Source organism: Struthio camelus, chromosome 1 (genome assembly GCF_040807025.1).
Source record: "Struthio camelus isolate bStrCam1 chromosome 1, bStrCam1.hap1, whole genome shotgun sequence".
Taxonomy (NCBI): Eukaryota; Metazoa; Chordata; class Aves; order Struthioniformes; family Struthionidae; genus Struthio; species Struthio camelus.
The window spans coordinates 92082167-92104839 of NC_090942.1; the positions used below are offsets into that span (position 1 = coordinate 92082167).

The following is a 22673-nucleotide window of genomic DNA, read 5'->3' on the forward strand; positions in this document are numbered from 1 at the left end:
TCTCCATCTCCTTTAAAATTTAAGAGATATGAAGGAATGAAATAGAACTGGAACTGGGTCGCTTATGTGAACGTTGTCTATTCATAAAGCTCTGTATTGCATGTACCTGTTTAGCAGGGTGGGGTGTTAGGGCAACCCTCTGTCTGTGAGCCTTTTTGCCATCTGAATTTCTGAAGCACGATGGAGTGTGGAAGAAAGAAAAGCGTCCTTTTCTTCAGTGCTCAGTGTGGTTCTGGCAAAGTAAACTTCTGAAAATAGAGCTTCAAACTCTTTTCTGAGCCTAGTTTTTCAACTTTAATGTTGTAGATTTCGTTTTCCCTAATTGGGGATCAAGTGGGAAGGAGACACAGATCACAACCACTACTTCTTAGAGCACCTTTTATTCATTAAGCTGGTATTCAGTATTAATAATAAAATCAAACTATTACTATTCATAGCAATTAGCTTTCAGTCAAAACATATCTTTATTCACTCACAGTTTACTAACACACTTGCACACTCACGCATGCTTACCTGGTTGGTGCAGCAGTTGGGAGGCCAGTCCTGACTGCATGCTCAGAAGCAGGGGGTCAGTCATGCTCCAGAGGCTTCTGGGGATCTGCTCTAGGGCAGTCACCGTCCTCTTGGACGTGGTCCAAAGTTGCCCAGCTCGTTGTGGATGCTGGTGCGTGCTAGTGGCGTGGTAGAGATTCAGCAAACTCTTGATGTCCTCAGTTCATCAGTTCTTGCAGATTCAATAGGATTGCTAGTCTTCAAAGCTGATTAGTCCTTGGCAAACTTTCATATGCTACTTTCTCAGCATGTACTTCTCTCTTTGACCTGCTGTTTTTTTTGTAATTATTTCTCCATGTGACCCTTTAGATATCTATATAACCCATTCACAGAAATTCACACAGAAGGGGCCTTTATGACATTGAGAACTATACAGATCTATTATTACCACAGATTCTTTTCTCTGTGTATATGTCCATTAAGTTTGCCTTTGCAAAGCAAATATTTGCATCTTTTCTGTTCTTTCTCCATTCATTGCTACACCAGGAATACATAGACATCATTTTGAAGCAGGAAAATGAGCTGCAAGAGATGAATGTAAAAGAACCAAGAGCAGAAAAGGAAAAGGAGAAGGCTGCAGAGCTCCTTGAACGAGTCATGGTGAGAAAAAATAATTTTTACGTGCTTCTTTTCAACAGTTACATTCCATTGCATTGCAAGCGTCATCCTTAAAACACATTATCCATTCATAAAATAGCAAATGTTAGGATAGCAGAATGCCAGCTCTGCTGTAATTTAATGGTAAAGCAGAGAAGTGCTCGGCATTTAACTTGGCTAGTGAATGGCACTACTGCCGTACTGGAGAAAAAATACTGAAAAGAACTTTTAAATTTCGTCACCTTGCATTATGTAAATTCACACTCTAGATTTTTAATAGTTATTAAACATTATTTTCTTTTTTTTGTCTCTCATAGGAAACACTTTTACTCCTATTTAAATAAATAACAAGCATATAGGAAACTCAAACATACTGAATTTAAAATCTGGCATTTGAAAAATAAGATCTAGCCCTTTTAATTTAAATATTCACTGCTAGATGATCTATCCACCTTTCAAAAGTGAGTGTATTGTAGCGAACAAACATTATTCTAGGCTTAGAGTCTACCTGTTCACGTTGTCTCAACATGCAAAGCACTAGACAGGAAATCTTTCCAGTCATTAATGCTGTTAATTTCCTTTTCCTAGCTTTCTAGATAGAGCTATAACTTTATTAGTTTTTCCTTACAAGCTTAAAAAAAAAGTAATTCCAGAATTTCCCTTTGAACTTTTTAGGCAAGTTGGCATTTTCGTTCACTGACTGAAACTAAAGCATATTTTTAATATTAAAAGCTTTCATTTATATTTTTTCTCAGTGCTTTCAAGTCACATACAAGTTTTAAAAAGGGAGTAGAGAGTGGAGAAAATAAATATCTAGCAAAAAAGCGGGAAGGAACTCACATCCCTTCTGGAAAGAGGAACCCTGTGAAGTAATTTATCAGTGTCTTGCTGTACCTCTATCTTCTAGGCAGACACCTCATTGCTTTAATGAAATACAAGTGCTAAATCTCACTTATTGCTTCCTTCCAATGGACTTGTCTAGTGACTAATTATTGTTTGTTGTCGTAGCTTCCTTGAGCACATTTCCAGGTGCAGATTTCACATTGAACAACTTTTTCTGGGCAGCAGAATCCCACTGTGGATCTTCCATGACACAGGAATCAGTATCACACTCTTCCCAAGCCTCCACTATTCCCTAGCTCTGCCACAACCACAGAGAGCCTGGTCACAGGGACACTGGTTGCTGATTAACTGTTTCAGGGACAGCATGACAATAAAGCAAGAAAAATACAGCTGAGTGAAAGAGTCTCTTACCCCTCAGATACTTTATTGTAAACCAACCACAAGAGAGCTCCTTACCAATGAAACTTACATATTGCTGAACACATTTCCCATGTGCCTTCTTGTCATGCCAATGAATTTTAGAATCGGTTCAAATCCTTTGTGGAAGGACTCGTCCTTCAAAATCTTCCATATAATATTATGAAATAGCTGAGTTGATTTAAAAAGCAACAACCATTTAAAATGCAAAGTTATCTGTGCAGTCAGTGGCCAAGAAGGAAACAAATATATGTTTAGACTAAGGAATTTCTAAATCATTTCTATTTTTCCCAGCTCATATTTTGTCACTCACCGAAATTCTCCCAGTCTTGTAGTCACATTTTCAAGTAACAAAAGAGCACTTAGGATGGAAGTCTTTTGAACAGGTTGGTGGCTTTGCAAGGTCTGTTTCTCACATGTAAAAGAACCATGTCATGGTAATTCTTTCTTCATTGCAGTCCTTCCCTAACTTGGAGAAGTCATCCAAAGATCTCAGCACAAGAGGTAATAGCAATAGAATGACTATCTTTTAAAATTGTAAAATACAATACTATACAGTAAAGTACTGCACTACTCTTTTTAAAGAAGGAACATAAATGTGAAATTATCTGTGTGTTAGGTACGTGCCTGTCTCTTCTGTTCCTGATACTTTTCTTACATATGTGATATGTCCATTCTATAAAATGTTGTAAATTAAAAACTGTCAACTAACTTATGAGAACAGAGGTGTCACTCAACTATTTAAATATTTCTCAGTTTCACTAAAGAACTTGAATGGTAAGTACTACCTATCTTCAGAAAACAAGTATTCCGGAACAGTTGCATCAGGAACTGAAAGTGAATGAATGGCATGAATTTCACAGGTGATTGGAATTTGTTAGCTTCAGTGATATAGTACCTCTAAAAACCATTTACTTAATTGCCTATTTTAGGCATGTGTGTTTGTCATTTTGACCCAGGTTTCCACATGTATAGAATCTTCTCAGGTATGACAACTGTGGCCGCAGCTCTGTGTGGTTAGATTTATACAAATATCAACACGTCAGATGTGTTTTTCAAAGTAACTGGATAGCTCCTGGTTGTTTATTACATTTGAAAATCCGGTCTCAAACAATCATATGTTTTGGTGTTTACATCAATCGTGCCTCAGGGAAAAGATGAAACAATGTATTCGTCTTTCCTTACAACTTTCTGTAAAAGTTAAAAATATGATACTTGCTAGCATTTATTAATGTTTTCAGTAGGTACAAATAGAAATTAAGAAAGTTGTTTCTTTATTTAAAATATCAATTGAATTTTTCCATAGAAAAATCCATAGTATTCAATCCCCTAGCGATGCTAGCCTTTAAGAGTGTTATTTTTCATCTCCTCCCACCTATCCAAGAGTATTTCTATTTCTTACAAAAATACCAGACCACACTGTCCAGTGTAAACGGGAACTGCAGCAACAAATGCTTGCTACACAGTTTCCTGATTTAAAAAATAATAATTAAAATGGAGTTGCATTTGTAACATAGCTTTATTAACGAAGAAGACAGTGTAGAAGAGAAGCTTTTAAACAGATGCAAAGATAGAAAAAGCAGGAAAACAAAAGTATTTTTTATGGTGAAAAAGTTAACCAAAAAAGATCAAATTTTGAAATTTAAAATTACAATATTTCTGAAACACTAAGAGATGCTGTCATAATCAAACTGGATTATATCTCTCAAATCTCCTAAGTTTTGCCACAGATGTATCTTTTGAACCATGGAAATTCCTTTGAACTCAAAGTTTAGATGCAAGGTGTGAAGTAGCACATTTTATAGAAGATGTCACAGAACAGAGAAACTATTAAAAACCTAAAGATTGTCACAATCTTACATATGGAAAAATTGGCTTCTCTCCATTGTACATATTGAAGCAGTTCCTTCCATGAGAATGTTGATTATGGCTGCTTCACAGCCACAGTTAGGCACAACTTAAGTAAACTGATAGTAATAAAGATCCCTGAAAGCATACCTTATTTTCTTCAGCTGCAGAGGGAGGGCTGCAATGTTGCTCCCAGTGGAAAAGTGGTTGAATGTCAGCAATTCTTCCTCTTCACAAGTACTTGATTTGTTTCTTAATATAAAGATATTTCAGGTAATACAGGGTAGGGATATGTATTTAATCTGCTTCTGTTTATTTTTCCAATGAATTGAATTAATTTCCTTTCTGTTGATAGGAATCAAATCCTACATTTGATTTTGGAATGTCCTTTCTGCCTCTTACCTCACAGTAATAAAGAGTCTGTAATCAGCTGATTGTCCTTAAAACAGAGAAGGGTCCAGTTCTCTCTTTCATTGGCTCTGCACTACTACCATGGCAATAAATCTTTAATTTGATTGATTGAAAATACAGAGATCCAATTAGTAAGGGCTATTTATATCTTTACCATTTTTAAACTATAGCTTTCAATCAAGTGACAGAAAAATGCATTAAAAATATCCTTCTATTTTTATTATTCTTAACACTTACCAGTGCTTAATTGAACGTGCATATTCAGGATTAATCCTCTGCCTTTACCTTACAGCTCACGTAGCCGAGTTATATGAACAGGCAGTGGCTTTTCAGTTCCAGTGCCCCACAGGGAACACAGTCTCTAAGCAGCCAAAGGACCACTGGCAGATGTTCAGGTAGGACAGTCCAGTGAGAACAGATGTAAATGTAAATAATGCAAAGGATGGAAATAAGTACACACGAGAGGCAATGTACTTTGCTAACTGTCATTAAGAACAAGGACCTAGCTCTCTAGATACATTTCACAATGTTTTACTAGCTTTCCCTATGATTTTTTTTTATCTCCTCATGCCTCTCTTTCCTTATCTCAAAGATACTTTAAAGTTGGTTGGAAAAAGGGCTTGAGATTTTTTGTGGGGGGGAGCTGAACAATATAATAAAAATACAGATGTGAGTGAACAATTTTGCAGCAAAACATATGAATCCAAGTCAGAAGTCATTAAAGATATTAATATAACATACTTTCATAAGTATTTTTTGTTCCACGGTTATCTTGGAAAATATTTTGGGGCTTATAAAATATGATGCTGCTTTTCTCATTGTCATTACTTTTTTCCTTTACTGCTCATTCAGCGCAGAAGGACTAACCCCAATGTCTAAGTGGCAGAGCAGACTAGAAGAGCACAGGTACAGTATTACTATGCCAGAACATTAAAGTTAATTCTTTTAAGAGCCAATTAAAAGAATACTGCTATTGGGTGAGGGTTCTTGGGTGGTGTTCTTCTGGTTCACTTATAAATAATGTTCTCTCTCAATAGAAATGTGGAATGAATGGTTTAAATCATATTTTGTCAAAACTTAGGAAGGCAGTTGTAACTTCTGCTAATTAAAACAAGGCTGAAGTCAGAAATCCTGTGTTGTTCTCTGACTGTGCTACCAATGTGGACAATAATACATTAATATTTTCAAATGTTGATGCTTCAGGTTAAGAATCTGGTATTCTAAAAATCTTAGCTGTATTTTTAGCATGAGCAGTCTATATAGGACCCCAGACATATATGTCAGTCATGTGATGATGCTTCAAAGGCAGATAAGGTGCACAAAATTGGCTGGACCAGGCATTAAATGTTGGGGCTGGACCACATTTACAAAAGTTCATTGTGGATTTCATTAGACAGTGCAGGACACACTCACAGTGTCCATCTTGCAAAAGCAGCTGCATTGCCCAAGAGCTTATAAGGTAGAGGAAGGGCGTTTTAGAAGGTAGAAAATGTGGACAGCTGGTAAACCCAGCTTCAAGCATTTCTGTGAGGTCCATCTTAAAAAAAATCAATGGGTTCCTAAAATAAGGTCTATTTTACCATGTTTGAATGTTCTAGTTTGGAAATCGCCTATATCTCAATTTCCTGTTTGTAAAATATTTCTCTCCTATTGGATTTCTGAAGCATGTGCTAAAAGATTCAGATTACAAATGCTTTTACAGAAAGAACAGCATGTATGTATGTGTATATACATGTATATAAAAATATAAAAATCTTTGTAGCAGTGAAATTTGTATTTAAGGCAGAACCTCAGCTTTAATTCTAGCCTCCTTTATTTTACTTTCTCTCAAGTATTTCAAAAATTGTCGTTCATTTCTCTGATGAATGGGTGAAGCTATCTGAAAAGTCTGAGAAAATATAGAAAGAAAAAGTATTTGAAATGGCACATATCACTAAAAAGGTACATTTCACAAGCTATCAATCAGACAGAGGACAGGTGCCACACAAAAACTTAAATTAAGCTTTATACTTTCAAACCATTGTTATTTTCAGTTCTAGAGGGAAGGGTATTGTGAATATGACAGAATGGCGAATTGCTCGGTTTGCACAAGCCTGACCTTTTAAAGAATTAAAAAATATGCATTTAATTCATGTTGAAACAGAAAACCTAACTTGTGAACAAGGATTAACATAGAGAAAGATCCATGAATTCACAATAAACTTAATTATATTGAAAGTTATGTAGGTCATTCACTATTTATCAGAATATACAGAATAACTGGAAATGGTGATGAAGTAATACTACCGTTGGAAACTTTTGCTTTTTCTTTCTTGTTTTTGTGAAGATTAAATAGCAGTTGAAAGCTAAGCTATCTTTCATGGTACCAGAACTGCTTTTTAGTTACTTTGTAACAGGCTTACATTAAATACAAAAAACTTTTAGATCTATAATTTCAGACTTATATTTTAAAACGACATTTACATTTTTTTGCATATTCCATAAAGCGTAACTTTGAATGTATATATCTGAGTACGCACCACCCAAGAGCACAGTGTGTAATCCTGGCTCTGAAGTCAGTGTCAAAACTCTCATTACGATCAAGAGTGAGGAGTTCATAGCTCTTATTAGATCCTACAAGTCAATGAAACTATTAAATTAGTATAAACCTGGTCTAAATCAAGCTGAAACCGTAACCAATCTTTAGCAGTCTGAAAAACAATTATGAGAGCATTCTGGTGAATGTTATCTTCAGGAGCTTGGACAAATTTCTGGGTAGCCACAGAGCCACCAAGTTTCTCTATGAAAAAATAAGGAATTTAGGTTCACTTTGTATTACAAATTTTAGCTGTCACAGTGCATCTAAAATAGTGATCTTCAGATTTGGGAGCTTGTTTGAAAGTTGGAAAGATGCTATCGGCAGTCTCAGACATGTTCAGCAAGATCTAGAGAACCAGAGCAAGTTTTGAGAAGGAGCTCTTCATAGCAGCCATTCCACAGTTTATATGCATTCTGATCAGGCCCTCCATAAATCAGTGTCTGAAGAGGAGTCTGTCTCTGCGGGCCAGGCCAGTGTGTTCTTAATCTGCCTGCTCTTTTCGTCTTAACTCTTTCCCACCTTTTTCTCAGGTACAAGGCTTTATACTTCTTGTGGTGAGCAGCTGAAGACAACAGATTAGTTACTGTGCATACAAATTTCAACTTGCTACCCAAACCTCATAGCATAGGAGTTAGTAGATGGTCCTTTCTCTCCTTCTCAAATTAGTAGTACTGGGAAAATTGCCAATTACAAGAATATAGTTCAATGTGATTAACTTGAAAAAAGTGCAACTTGCCTTTATCACTTAACATTCCTTGATGTTTCAGACATAATACCGGAAAACAGGGTGAACTTAGTCATAATGTTTTTTCTTTCCTCTCCTTACCAACAATGGCAAAACTTTCTTAGGAAGGAACTTAATGAAGGAAAGAAGTGCTTAATAGCGCTAAGAAACAAAATAATTCCTCCGTATTTTGAGTCGGAATTTGGCAAGGAATTTCTTCTGAAAAAGGTAATGGAGCTCAAAACTGGATGAGTTTGTATTAGCTGAGGTAATTTCTGTCATAGTCCCACAAAGCCCACTGTCGGTTTACATCTCAGCCTCAATTTATCGTCTCAAGAAACCATTAGAGAGGACAACTGTGGCAGAATGAATACTGGGAATTATATGCCTTTATTGAAGAAAACATATCTCAGAGAGGCTATATGTTTACTGAGGTCACACTCTCTAGATTCCTTTTGTAAAGTCTAGAGAGTCTGATTCAGAGCAGAAGCTGAACCTTGAGTGTTTTGACCCACAGCTGGAAAACCTCTCTATGTTAACTGGAGAGGGAATCCAGAAGGCTAACCCTCCTGCATTAAAGCTGGCCTTGGGAACATTCCTGTTATCAGGCCTCACAGCCTGATCAATGCTATGACTGTCTAAAGCATACTAAAAAATGTACTTCAGAATCTGAGGAATGCTTATGTATATCAGTTTTATTGTTACCACTTTTGTTCTGCTTGTTTGTTTCCTTTGCACCCTTTTTTGAGTTTGTTTATTGCCATTTTCAGTGGCAGTACATGTGTCTGCTTGGGAGACCTAGGCCCCGTTTCTTATTTTTCTTTAGTTTCCTGATGTGGAAGCACTGTCTAAGGAAATTCCTCCAGTTCCAAAAAAGGAAAGTGGGAATCCGCCTCTACAGATGATCAAAAACCCCATAAGAGGTAATTTGAGCTCTAATGTCTGGTTATTTCAGTATTGTCTTCATTGTTTTTTTCAGTTGTCTCATTTCATATTGCAGTAAAATTTAAGATTAAATTATCTGACACTATGTATTCCCAGGCATTTGGACACATGAACCACTTGGACCACACAGGCTACGTCTGTTCCGATAAATAAAACGTACCCAGTAGCGTGGAACGGGTTGTGTCTATGCTACTAAATTCAGTCTCCAGGCACAGGGTGGCCTTATCCCTGGCCCAAACTCTTGTGCCTCACAGTGTTTGTGGGAAGACTGCTAGTTGGCACAAGTCAGTATCATGCCAGTGTTCTAACAATTTAACGGTATAAATTATCCTGTTTCAGTGCCTGGGAATGTTCCTGTTAAATTCACTAATATAAACGTGGTCTATGAGATTTCTGTGTTTAGTGTATTAAAGGAGTCTTTGGATATGTGACTGAATGAGAAAGAAACATAGGTTTTGGATACAAAGCCAAAGAATTTGGTTATGAATGAGGAGGTAAATGGATGCAAAACGCTGAAGAGTAAACACTGGTCTGGGGTTGATGAGCAAGAAATGAGGAGAACACATTTGGAAAAAGAATAATATCAGTATAGGGAACAGCTGGGAGATGGAACAAATTTTGAAATGAAATGGTAAGGGGGCAGCTTGGGAATGTGGTAGAAGGGGAATGGAATAGGAAACATGCAGGGTGAGGACAGTTTGGGGGATACAATGAGGAGGACTGAAGGGGGAGAAAGCAGTAAGCAATGAAAGTGTATACCGTCTGAGGTTTGAGCCTTAAAGCACTGAGAGGAATACTTCAGTTCTTCTTAAAAACAGCCCTGACAAGTTACTGAAATGACATAGTGAGATTAAAAGTATCCTGTCATACTACACAGCAGAGAATCATATTAGGAAAGGTTCTATCATAGGGTTCTATCAGACCTTTGCTTATTCCCATACTTCCTCATTTGGCGGTCACCAGAAGACTATGTTGGATTGTCTGTTAGATGTTTTGGGCTTACTTCTCAGTTCACCAAAGAACAAGAAATGAATTATCACAAAGTATAGTATGCATTTTTGATCCCTGTTGCCCGGTGGAGCAAAATGACACATGCAGAATTTAACAGTAGGCTTTGGTGATTATGTAGAGAGCTTTCAAAGGTTGTCTAAAATGATGTGCCAAATACTTCGGGACTTTTTCATGTGTTTGTGAAAATGACGATGATCATGACAAATACTTGTCAGTGTATACCATTATTTTTCCTTTAGCATCTGAATATCTCAATACCATGAGCGATTCCTCACCTTCACCTGGTTTTCTGCTACAGACTCGTTCACAGCAAAGCGAAGGTCCCAGCAGTCACTCCTCAACAGGTAAAGCTGCCTTTCAGAATGTAGTTTGGAGCAAGTTAATTTCTATTTTCTTAAAACTTGACAAAATATGTACAAGAGAAATTTAAAACCAGTTGTTCTGTTCAGCATTCTGAATGCAAGACTGGCAGAAAGGAAGAGAGCAGTCTGCTTTAAAATAAGGAGAAAGATTCTCTTCTCACCCTAGCAGACTGTTATAACAACATGGGGACTGTAGAATTGGAGACACAGCCAAGAAATAATTCCTCTGCTAAAAATCTGCATGAGCCAATTTTTCCTACTCATTAAGGCTAGTAACACAAGACTCCAGAAAAGGAGTTTGTTGCGCTTAATGGTCTTTGCCATTTAAACATCCCAAATTGATTTTGCTTTCCTTGCTGCATCTACTGTTGTTCTCTCTGTTTATTGGTCTACTTATGGTGACAGTCTTGGGTGATCACCACTGGACAGTCACCAGTCTGCTTTAATTAGACCCAACCTTTGGCTCCCACATAATGCCGTATCAGCTGAGTCTTGGCAGTGCGCACTGGCAAAACCTATCTCTGCAGCCCACAGTTAGTTTCCCTTGCCCCCTTCCTTTCCCTCCTACCACCCACTGGCATTCTTTCTTAGTAGTAGGTCTCTGCAGCAACAGTTCCTCCTAAGCTTCCCCTGTTATTTATGCATACTTGCTAGACCTCAGGGCAGACGCACTAATTTGTACTTCCAGAGCCACAGGGTAGGTAACAAAAGGAAAAGCAGTTTTGGGGGTGTGTGTGTGTGTGAGAGAGATTGTAAAACTACACAAACTCCTAATGTCAAAGCATAACAATTGCTTACCTTTAGGCAAAACAACAAATGCTAGTATGATTTCTCCACTACGTCCATGCTCAGCATTTTTATAAGCCCTGGGCCATTTATTGTCAGATGGGAGGCCCTTATTCCTCTGCAACCTACAGTTCTGTTGTTTGGAAATAAATACCTGTTGAGAGAAGGAATCTAGAGAAGAATCTACTCTCAAATTATATTTCTGCCTCCACAAAATGACTGGCCAGATACACAATTCCAGCCAGACAGTACCTGCAGTTGGCTGCCTACAGTCTAAATTGAAAAAAAAACAATTATCTTCAGTACAAAATATGGATTTAGAGACAGACCCTTGGTGAGAAGACAGCCACTGTTGTTGTCTTATGTTTTCCCTTCAGAGGTTAGCAGACTTTACAGCTTTTACAGCAAGCTATAGGTGTCTTAAGCTCTCAAGCAAAGGAAGTTTAGATCCGATTCTTCCAAGCAGCAGTTAAATTGTGTAGTAACTACCTGCTCTGCTAATCCCTATGCTCAGTCTACCTACATTTTATAGTGAGGCACAGATCAGGGATGACAAGGTAGCTAAGACTTGTTTTAGCTCCGCAATCAGAAGCGTGCAGACTCATCCATGCGTTGTTGCTCTCAAGCCAATAAATCCTGCTCAGAGACAGGGTCTACAAATTGATTATGGCCTTGTGCTGACACAGCTGTCCTGCTTTGGAGCCTGGGCAAGAATTTGTTACTCTATGGATGTACAAATTTGGCTTGACCAGCCTCACCATTTCTGCACCACTGACCGTTGTGCAGTGTAGACATGCCTTTGGAATAGTAATATGTTCTCAGTTTTGATTTTAGTGCTTAGAGGTTTTTGTACCTCCTCTTCTGTTTTTAATAACTTACTTTCACAGGATTTTATACCTTCATTGTTGGTTTCCACTGTGATGTCTTCAACTAATTCGTTTTACTGATTTTAGAACATTTTTACTTATATTTCTGCATTATTTCTGCTTGTTACTTGCTAGTGTTAGAGATGTCTAAAAATGATCATCTTTCTTTCCCCTAAATTGTTTTGTAACGTAAAAATGAGACCCATTCTGCTATTATTGTGCTAATCAAACTGTTTTAGTAAATTAAAGTTTTATTTGAAGAAGAACTTCAGGATTGGGCTGACTTTGATGCTTGGTTTTTCATGCTTTTGGAAATCTTTTCTTTTCTTTTCCTGCAGACCTAAACAAGGCTGCAAGATCACATGAGACACCCTTTAGACCTAAAATTCAGAGCCTGCTGGTGAATGCTGCAGGGCAGCCAAGAAAAGAGAAAGTGGAATTACCACCATCCCTCCAGGGGAGCAAGCCCAACTCCATACCAAATAAAAAGGTAAAATAGTAACTTTTTAGTTAATATCCTCTCAGTCATCTCTTTTGCAGAGCTGCTGGACATTCCTTCACTCTGCATCAATATTGGACAGCATTTTGAATCTGTTTACTGAACAATAGCACTTGCAATTTATGTATAAAATGATTGGCTGTTCTATAAGCAGCTTTTCTCTCAGCTACTAGGACAAACTTGTATGCTGAAAGCAGAGTTCTGTACTAAGCACCCACATGAAAGCCCTGATTTCCAAAAGAGAGTACCTCGTCAGTTCCTTCTGAGACACCTGAATGGCTCAGAATGTCCAAAAACTCAGGCTAGTATAAATTGGCAGACAATATCAAAAGTAGTTAGCTTTGCCCCTTCATTTTTTAGTCAAATTAGCGTGCCTTTTTGTAATAGCTTCAGGATGAGTAGACAAAGTCAAATGTAGGAAAAGTAACAAGTATTATCTGGGTACTGCTTAATCAGAACCTGACTTAAGCCACCAAATTTATTGTCTAATTCTATTTGCAAAGGTATACGATCCTGTTGGGGGAAAGGTCAACACATCTTCTCTTGCAACAATGAAACAGCATCTTAGTGCATTCCATCTCATTCCACCTAATGTGATGTTTGGCATACTGAAGGAAGGCTGCACCTACACTGCCACTGTGATCCTGAAGAATGTTGGGGTGAACTTCTCAAGGTTATTTCAGATTCTTAGTAACTTGTTTTTTGACTGTCCAAATATGCATTGCTTGTTAATTATCAACCTTCTGATTTGATATTTTTATAAATTCAGAGCAGATAATATTAGAAATACTGAACATTTTTTGTATATTGATAGTCTTAGGAAGATGGGAAGTAGTAAGGAACATTAGGTCCTATATGCATAGTCCTCGCCTAGAGTAGATGATTTACTGGTTCTTATGGAAGTTCTCAGGTTCAGGGACCAAATTCTTTCATGGTAACTGGTCCTACATTTGGTTTTGGGAAATGCTGCTGGGTGCTGCAAGTCTGACAGTTTAAATGAGGGCAGCTGCAGTCAGACAGCCACATGGCTTTTGCTGCATGGAAAAACAGCTTCAGTGATGAAACTGGGAACAGGCAGAGGACAAGGATGAAATCAAGCATTTATTTATAAACACATTTCCCTTATTTAGTGTCACCCCTTACCAATGGGTAGTAGCACTGCACTATGTTCCAGTGTGGTGAGGACAGGACCATTTTCAGCTCTGCAGTCCAGCAGATTGTCTCTTGCATTGCATGATAAAGCCCAGGAAATTATTGGTGGACCTACCCAGCTGGAATTTAAAGAGCATGCAAATACAGTAAAAGAATGCTTATAACTGCTGTTTTTTCTGTTCAGGAGTTCCCTGTTTGAGTGACTGCATATATGCTCATTCACTGGGTACTACTGGGTACTCCTGCACCAGCAGTGTTAGTGTTTTCATTAAATTCACCATCATCCACGCAGGTGTGCTTATGACCCTTGTCTTCCTACATGCCATACAAGTGACAGTAAAGAAGGCAAAGTGTGTTCCTCCCACTCACTTTTGTCCGCAGCATTTGTCTTAGCTTTACTATGCCTATTTTGCCTTTTAGCTTACAGGAGAGTCTGCAACAATGGTCTTTGCGTTCTTACGGTTTTTGGGGTTTCTACCTAAAGTTTGTCACTTCAAAATGGCTTCCACTATAATCTCACCAACTGCTTTCAAGAATTGCAGTGCCAGGTGGCAAGTTTTCATTTCAGATGGCTGCAACTGATGTTTTTATTACAAGGGAAAACGTCAAGTTAGTCTCAAAAGCCCCAAAGCCAAAAAAAAGAACATTTTCTTTCTAAATTCCTGAGCTCTAAGCAAGCTATGCTAGCTGAAATTTTCCACTTAGCTTCAATTACCTCCTGCAACTGGAGAGGTTCTTAGGTCTAAACAGCTACTTTCAGTTAACTGCTAAATAAATTCTCTCTCTATCATCTCAGCCGTTTGTCCTGATGGACAGGTGCACACTGATCTCCCAGAAACTTAGGAGTAGGCCAGGCTTGGACTATTCTGGCTGTATGGGCCTTTCTCCTGCTAAACTCAGAGGTCATAGGAGAGGGAGCCTAATTGAAAGCATGGAAATAAACTTCCTACTGTCATTATTGGTCTAGGTCGTTCAAGAACTGGTTCCTCCTCTTAGCACTGGTGACAACAGCTCTTAGCTTTCTGGTGGCATTAGCACTGGCTAAGGAAAACAGCAAGGGTATTAAACATTCTTATGTTTGGAGCATGTAAGTCTCATGGCCCTGATGTGCTGCAGCTCCTAGGTGCTGTATGTTTCTTTGGAGCACTTACTTATCACATAAGCAGGCACCTGCCAAACTTTCCTCTTCTGGATGCAGGTAACCTGCAGTCTCTGCTGTCCTCTTTGAAAGAAGAGTCAAGAGAAATGTCACAGTGACCCTACCCCAGCAGTCACAGCATCCCTCTAACATGGTGCCTCTGTTCTGGAATGAAAAAAATAAAAACATTTAAGTAAATTAGGTACCTTGTCTTTCCTCCTCCTCCTGGACTAATTAATTATCCTCAAAAGAGGAACTCGCAGGAGAGTTACCCAGCTGGAATCATCATGGTCTCTTGTGAGTACTCATCCAACTGGGCACTTCAGAAATCTTTTCGGGACCAGCTGAGAGACTATTGTACAACTCCATCCATCAGGCTTGATGGCAGAGAGTTTTTTTGTTTGTTTTTTTTTTTTAATCAGATGTAGCCTCAAAGGGAGGGTTATAGGGCCAAGTGCCCTTAAGAGAGGGGGTTCTTTAATGCACATTTCAGTATCATGGTGCCTGCTTGTGAAGTTTTAAGCTAGCAGGCCACATATCAACATCCAGGAGCTCATGTTATGTGCATTGCACAGTCTTAAGATTTATGCCAGAGCCCTATATGCAAACGTTCATGGGGAAAATACTACCACGAGATTCTTCATCAGCAAATAAGGACAGTCTCAGAGATACTGGGGACCAAGAGTCCTGTGATGCCTTCTGTCATTCTAAGAAATTCAGCTTATCCTTTGAAGCCTTTTACTAGGTGCTTGGAGAAGCGACCTGTATGCCTAGCTGCTGAATGACAGCAGAACGTGCTGTGGCAGGGTGGAGGGCAGGACTGGGCACTACTGAGACATGTTTGCCTTATGCTGAAGTTGAATCTTTTCCGTTGACAGGGTCAATAGTTAACTAGGTGCCTTCCAAACTGTCGCCATCATAGCCTTAACTTGTCATGATGCCTTGACAAAAATTAAGTCCAGTTTCTCATAACAGCCAGCACTCCAGAGGAATTCTGACAGCCTGTTTGTAATTCTGCCAGGGCCTCCAAAGCACTGAGCTATATACTGAAAATGCCTCTTCTCCCACATTTCTTTTAACAGCTTCTTGTGTGAGCACTTGCTGGTAGCTGTTCTTCAGGTGGAAATAATAAAAAAAAAAAAAAAAAAATCACACGGAAAAACCCAGAGCTACTTTTGAGTAGAGGTCATACTCTGCTCTAATGATCTTGAGAGATCTTAACAGTGATTTTTTTTCCACAGGCCAGAGCCACCACAGAATGTACCTATTTGCATGTTGGTGTTTAAACAGGGAGGTGATGTCCCATCATAGTGTTGCTCAGCAGTGGTAGTAGCATGCACACTAGAAAAAGACTGCACAAGATGTGAATCCATCAGTGAGGAGTGACGAAGTGAAACTACTGCCTTAATGGATACAGTTAAACTAAAGAGACTTTTTTTTTTTTATTTATACTGGGATTTATATGGAATTTACACTTCAGTTTGTGTATGCAGACTTAGAATGCAGATGTTTAACGTTCCGTTGTAAGGACTTAGCTGTGTCACGAGCCCTTTGGAGACTTACTTTGACCTATTAATATACTGCTTTGCTTTTTTCTTCAAAACTGTTTGAATGGAGCCTTGGCTAGAAGCCCTGAAACACTGTTATAGCCCAAGTGTACATTGTGATGGGAAGGATGAGCTAAAAAATTCTGCTGTCAGTTACACAAGCCCAGGAAGAACGGATACCCTACTTCCCAGCAGTTCCACCTGCCTGCCTGGAGTGGTTCCTGGCAAACTGATCATCATCTCTTTCTGACAGGTTTCGGGTGAAGCAACCACCTCCACACACAGGACTGAGAGTGATGTACACACCAGGACCTGTAAGTAATCCTTGGTATTATGCTAGAGTCATTTAGCCTTTAGGCCATATAGACGTGCTTCCTCACCAGCTGCCTGGGAATAGAGCTGGCCAGGGTCTGTGATCTGTTTAAAGCCCATCTGAAGTCACACTGCCTTCTGCTATCCTTCTGCTGCCTTCTACCAAGCTCACTGTGCAGCAAGTCTCAGATCCTGCCCCAGAACGCAGAGGGATAAACATCTCAAGCTCAGGTGGAAGGCAGCAGGTCAAGCAGTGAGGTTAAGAAGAGCTTTTTTGATGTGAACAGGATACTCTACCATTACCTCTAATTTTTTCCTATGGTTTAGGTATTTTTTTTATTTCTGCTCTGTCTGTCTCATGCCTGGACTTTATCTCCCTGTCTAGATACCTCTAAGAACTGAACCTAGTAAACTCTCACCTCAGCCATTTCTTTTCCTGCATGCTGCTTCTGCTTGTTCTGCCTCAAGTCTTTTATCTAGCACGGCACCATAGCACATGACATTGTCTAATTACGTATGAAGCTTTGATGCTTTCTGCCTTTGTTCAGTTTGTCTCTGCTCTTCACCTGCCTGCCGTGTCTGAACAAATCTTGTATGCTGGCTGGAATCCCCACAGCACCCAGGTAAGACCAGACACTATCCTTGCCCACTATTTTACAGGCATGGAATCAAGAAGACGACTTGTGCAAGGAGTCAGTGCCTGAATGCAAGTTAAAACTCCTAGTCCAGAGCCCCAGCCACAACCTAACACTTGCAAGAGCTGGAAGAATTTCCCTTCTCTTTTCCTCTCCACGCATCTGTCCCTTTATCTGCCTTTTCTTCCTACCTCTAGGTTCTTTTTGATTGTCTTCCAGCTTTCTCAATTCTCCCTTTCCTTCTATAACCTAAAAGGAAATTTAAGGGGAAATAATGAGAAGGGGCAGAAAAAAATCTGGCAGTTTGAAAGCAAACTGCAATGTGAAGAAATACTGTTTTGCACAGACCCTTCTCATGGCACGGTCACTGAGTAACTCAAGAGCAGTCATGTGTGCGGGGTACTAAGTCTTTACTTTCATCAGACAAGGTAGAACAAGAACCAGCTGGGAGCACTGCTGCAGTGGGCTATGTATGAAACGTACCTTAGGGCAATCCTCCGTCTCTCCTAGGTGGCAGCAGGTTTGCACGTTGAACTGGAGATAGAGATTTTTGCCATGGCAATTGGAGGGGAAGATACTGATGGCCTTGAAGAAATTTCCCATCATATTGAAATATTAACAGAAGCAGAGACTCTTCTCCTTCCTGTGAGGGCAAATATCCTTTTTTGTCCAACTGCCCAACTCTCCCAATAACATCAGTCCTAGAGACATTCCACCTTTCAGGAGCCCTAAACATCCTTCCTGATACAGGCAAGCTGTCCATTTTGGAAACACAGAGCACAGCAATGGAGAATTTAATATTCTGACCCCCAAAAGCAATTTAGATCAGAGTGACAAGGTATTGAAAAGAAGGGGGTGGGAAGCCTGGAAAGATGTGGCTTTTAGGGAATACATGAAAAGGAGGATAGAAATTCCTTGTTTTCTCCCCACTGATATAAATCCTACATAGGAGTTTCTATTTATAAGTTTTGAACCTATGGTAGCACCTGATAGCACAGCTTCATCAGGAACAAAATCATATCATTGTGGATACAAAACAGAGAGACAAGAGACTATCCCTGTTTCCAGAGAGTCTCTTTCAGCAGAAACTAGCCCAGTATGGGTTATTGTTCAGTGGGCTTTTTAGTTGTTTAATTGGGGACAGAGGCAGAGTAAAAGAAAACAGCAAAATCAGGAACTATTATTTCTCTTTCTTTTGTACTCTAGCAATTGTAATTACTGTTTTTCAGATATAATTAAAGGTTCATTTTTTAAGGCTAGTTTAGAGGAGATGGAGAGGGTGAAGTTCTATTTGCTCTTTAAGCAAATTTACTGATTAAAGCCTGGGAGAGGAGGTCTTCTGGAAAGCTATAAAATAAGTAATAAGGCAAGGTGCATCCTACTCACCTCCTATTACCATGCCAGAAACTCTCACTCTTGGTAAGGCCTGCCCTTACCAAGCAAAGGAGGAATTTAGGACCCTTTAAGACTGACCAGAGGGATAGTTAAGTACAACTACATTGGGGCTCTCTATGCTCTGGAAGTTACATTGAAACTCTCCTAATTTACTTTGTAGTGACACAAAGAAGTCTTTGTTGTCAGTCCTTGCTGAGTTGGACTGGACGAGGGCTGGTGCCACAGCAGCAAAGAGTCCCTGCTCCATTCCCACTCACCCAGTCCTCAGTTACACACTTGCAGACCCAGCCTCAGAACATGTGCATCTTCCTCTTCCCTAATATTTCACCTGGCCTGTATTCTTTGAGCTGAGGTCAGTAGTTGAGATGCAAGTTGAGATTCATTTCCAGATTTCATTCCAGCTTCTACAGATACTTGTTTAGTCATATAAGTGTACAGAAATGGTTAGATCCTTAACCTAATATTCCACTTGTGTTAACCAATGACATTTATGAGCACCGCCCACAAGGATACCCCCAGGGTGGGATGGCAGCAACAGTCCGGCTGATTTCTACGATTCCCAAGGCCCAGTTCCAGATTACACCACCCCAAAAGCTTTCTAGTTAACGTAAGTACTGCATGTAACAATACCAGCCACAAGTTAAAAATCACAGTTGTTGTTCCTCCTCTTACCTTCTGATTCACATCATCAGCAAACCCTATGCTACTGACAACAAAGCGATCGCACGCTCGCACACGCACCCCCCCCCCCCGGTCTGAGACAAGAAAAGGAGAGCACTGGATTACAGTAAAAAAAAGACTCCATGCAACATATTTACAGATTGTTACAACTGTTCAGCCTGCTCAGCCTAGTGGAGGTACTCACAGCAGAGGCCCTCAGTCCTATCCCAAATCCTTCACTTGCTGTCTCCACATTAAACACCTCACTGAGCCTCCTGGCAGCAGGAGGCTGGATCTATTACACTCAAGCCCTAATAAACTAGTCTCTTTTTAACACTCTTCACTTTCTAAAACCAAGTCTTACTGCTTCCTCACTCCTTAATGCCAACAGAAGGAACAGGAGACTTGCAGAGAGACGGAGCAACCATAACATGACGAGGTCCAGCATGCTCAGCCCTCTGCATGCATTGTTCCATGCAGCACCTTTCCGTACCCCAAGAGAAGCAGGCTCTGGATAAGGAGAGGGCACTCATCTTCCCTGCCAACAGGAGAGCCTCACTGGGGAACTTCTCCTCACCAAGCAATGTTAAAGTAGGCTGGTGTTTTGCCTTCCCTCCCCCCATCAGTTCAGGCACTCTATAACTGGTGGTGACAATTCATAAACGGAAACCTCAAGGATGTTAATGTTTCCTCTCTGCTCAGCTCAGAGTCCCCATTTGTCCCATATCTGTAACACTGACATCTTTTTATTTCAACTGAAACATCTGTAAATTTGGCATGTTATCGAGAGAGTCAGTGCAGAAATCCCAACTGTATTGCATTTCCTCTCCTCTGGCGAAAAAGAGGCCCCCCCCACCATTCAGTTCTCGAAAGAAACTTCACAGCAAGACATACACCTCTGACTGCTGCATCTGCTCTAGGACTGCCCAGAGTACTTCAAACATGCCCCTTTGTTCCTGTCTAAATATCATCTCCGTATCGTTTCCAATGCAGAGGTTTCACCCCGCAAAGTAATAGACAATTGTAGTCCAGGAAGAGCAGTGAATTTAATGTCTTCCAGCTTAGGGGCTTACAGCCTGAAGGGGATTTAGACAAACCTCTCTCACTGTGTTGAAGCAGAACAGAAGTACTCACACAGTGAGATCACATTTCAGAGAGGCACTTCACTCTCCCAACTCAGCCTACTACAGCCTTGAACTAATATACAGCTCATGGATCATCTCTTCACCAGATAAACACCAATCTATTTTTTCCTGACTAGTTTTAAAGTCTTGGAAATTCAAATCAGAGTACCATCTCGCATTAAAAGCTCCAGACAGAAAGAAATTAACATGGTCTTGTCTTCCCATGTAGCTCACGGATCTAGCTGATCATGAGGACTACTCTTCTAGTTGCTGCTATCATCACCAAATCTCCCTTCTATTCTGACACAGTTTTTTCAAGGACAGATTGATAATTCCTACCAAAGCTGGTTACAGCTACCCCATGCAACCCAAGTAACTGAGCCAAATGCCTCTAGGAACAAATCTTCCCAACCAAAATTCATTTTTAGTAACATGCTCAAAAACATGTCCATCTGAAACAGATCAAGAAGCTCTGAACAGGTTGGTTTAGAGTCACAAAACATGAAACACTGATGTTCCTAGGTTAAGTGCTGTATTCAGTTAAACAGTCTAGTTCAGCCATCCAGGATAGCAACAGTTAGGAGACTGTTAGCAGAGGAATGTGGCAGCTTAAGTTCATATGTGACTACCACCAAAAGCCAATATGGGTCTCATCAGTGAGACCCAGAAACTTCCCTACTGATTATTAGAACTGATCACAAATTAGCTGCATGTCCTAGCGGAGGCCAACAAAAACCACAAGTCACATACATAATCACAAAACTTAGTCATAATATTTCTCATTTATATTGAAAACATTTCTCCAAGTTTGTCTTAATATACCCACAATGAAAGACTGCATAGAAAGCTGCCCATGAAAGCCTTCAGTATTCCCAGGTAGAGTGCCCATACTGAACTCAAGGTCATGATTTTTTATTCCAATCAATTTATGAAATAAAAACAAATTCTTGCTCTAGCTTAAGGTCATGTGAAAATCCGTTTTCATGTTTTTCTCTTCCAACAGCAACAATATCGGCCAGTCCTACACATAGGCCAGCAATCACAGTGCTCACAGAATGCAAAGAATCCTAACATAATTACTGGGTTTGCTTCAATAACTGTAAAAAGGTAGAGGGTTTTTTTTTTTTTCTTTCCTCTCACGTCAATTTTTTCTGCTCTTCTGTTACAGGTCAGAGCCCTGGATGAATGACATAAGGATCATCAATACTGAAATACTAGAATTTTATTTGAATGTTGTTATGGAAACATTCCTATATAGACTTTTTCATTTATTTAATCAAATTAACATGAATAAATATTTTGTCTGTGTCCTGTTAATGAGAAAGGTGGTCCAGAAGTTACACTACATTCTGACTTCTGACATGGCTGCCTGAAACACAACAGTGAAGATAGTGTTGTATTTCAATCCCAGTGTTTAATATGCCGCACTTTAGAAGAGTGCTGAATGGTTCCCAATAGGTTTAGATTGTTTTTAAAGAGAAGTTAGGTTACTATAACACATGCTGAGGCACCTGACATCTTTTTTAAGTACTGAGCACGCAGCCAATTTCACTGGAGTCAGCTGTGTGTGACTCTTGGAGAAAGAAACTGTAACAAGTGCTACTGATCTGCTCTGGCCTTCTAAATCCTAAGTTCCTGTTTGTTTTCACTATCATAGGTTCACCTTTCTGTGTACAAACCGTTCACCTACCTTTAACTTGCTGCAGACACAAGATGGGGGTGGTCAGTATACAGTTTTGCTCTGGACAGAAAGGACCCCTGGAGGAATTCTTCTGGCAGCAGTGACACTAATGACATTGAGGGATTCCATTTTTATCCTCCTGTTCACTATCAGACATGATTGTCCTCAAATGCTCACCTGCATGTCTCAGTTCATAATGGATGACCGTGAGCCACTTAGGAGAGGGATTTTTTTTCCCCTTTGTTCCTGCTTACAAAGTAGTGACTAACAGGAATGTCTTAGTCCCTGTGAACCATCATGTTTGTATATTCAAGTGCAGTTCTGCTTTATGTTCTTTTTCCTAATTCATTTTCAGTGCATTGCTTTCCTGTGTTTCATCCTTTTTCCAGCACGTGACTCCTTGGGGATGGAGAAAGTCTTCCTTGATACCTGCAGCCGACTTGTTCTCTCAACATTTACAGTAACTGAGAATCCCACGATGGGAGCTGAAGAGTAGCTTTCACTTCTGTACCAATGTGAAACATGAATGCCAGCTTTGGACTCCCCCATCTAAGCACTATACCAGTGGATGAAATACATGTTCCAACTGG

The 22673-nt window shown here is 39.7% G+C and overlaps 1 protein-coding gene across 1 annotated transcript in view; it reads left to right on the plus strand.

Moving 5' to 3' along the window:
- SPAG17 (sperm associated antigen 17) overlaps positions 1-21726 on the plus strand; it is a 114206-nt gene extending 92480 nt beyond the window's left edge. The window contains exons 36-48 of the mRNA XM_068957376.1: positions 1039-1152; positions 2868-2913; positions 4961-5063; positions 5521-5574; positions 8096-8198; positions 8797-8893; positions 10166-10270; positions 12279-12430; positions 12943-13112; positions 16530-16590; positions 17734-17878; positions 19088-19225; positions 21571-21726. Of these exons, the coding sequence (XP_068813477.1) occupies positions 1039-1152; positions 2868-2913; positions 4961-5063; positions 5521-5574; positions 8096-8198; positions 8797-8893; positions 10166-10270; positions 12279-12430; positions 12943-13112; positions 16530-16590; positions 17734-17878; positions 19088-19224 (1287 nt within the window). The 3' untranslated portion in view covers position 19225; positions 21571-21726. The remainder of the gene's footprint in view (positions 1-1038; positions 1153-2867; positions 2914-4960; positions 5064-5520; positions 5575-8095; positions 8199-8796; positions 8894-10165; positions 10271-12278; positions 12431-12942; positions 13113-16529; positions 16591-17733; positions 17879-19087; positions 19226-21570) is intronic.
- Positions 21727-22673: the final 947 nt, after the last annotated feature.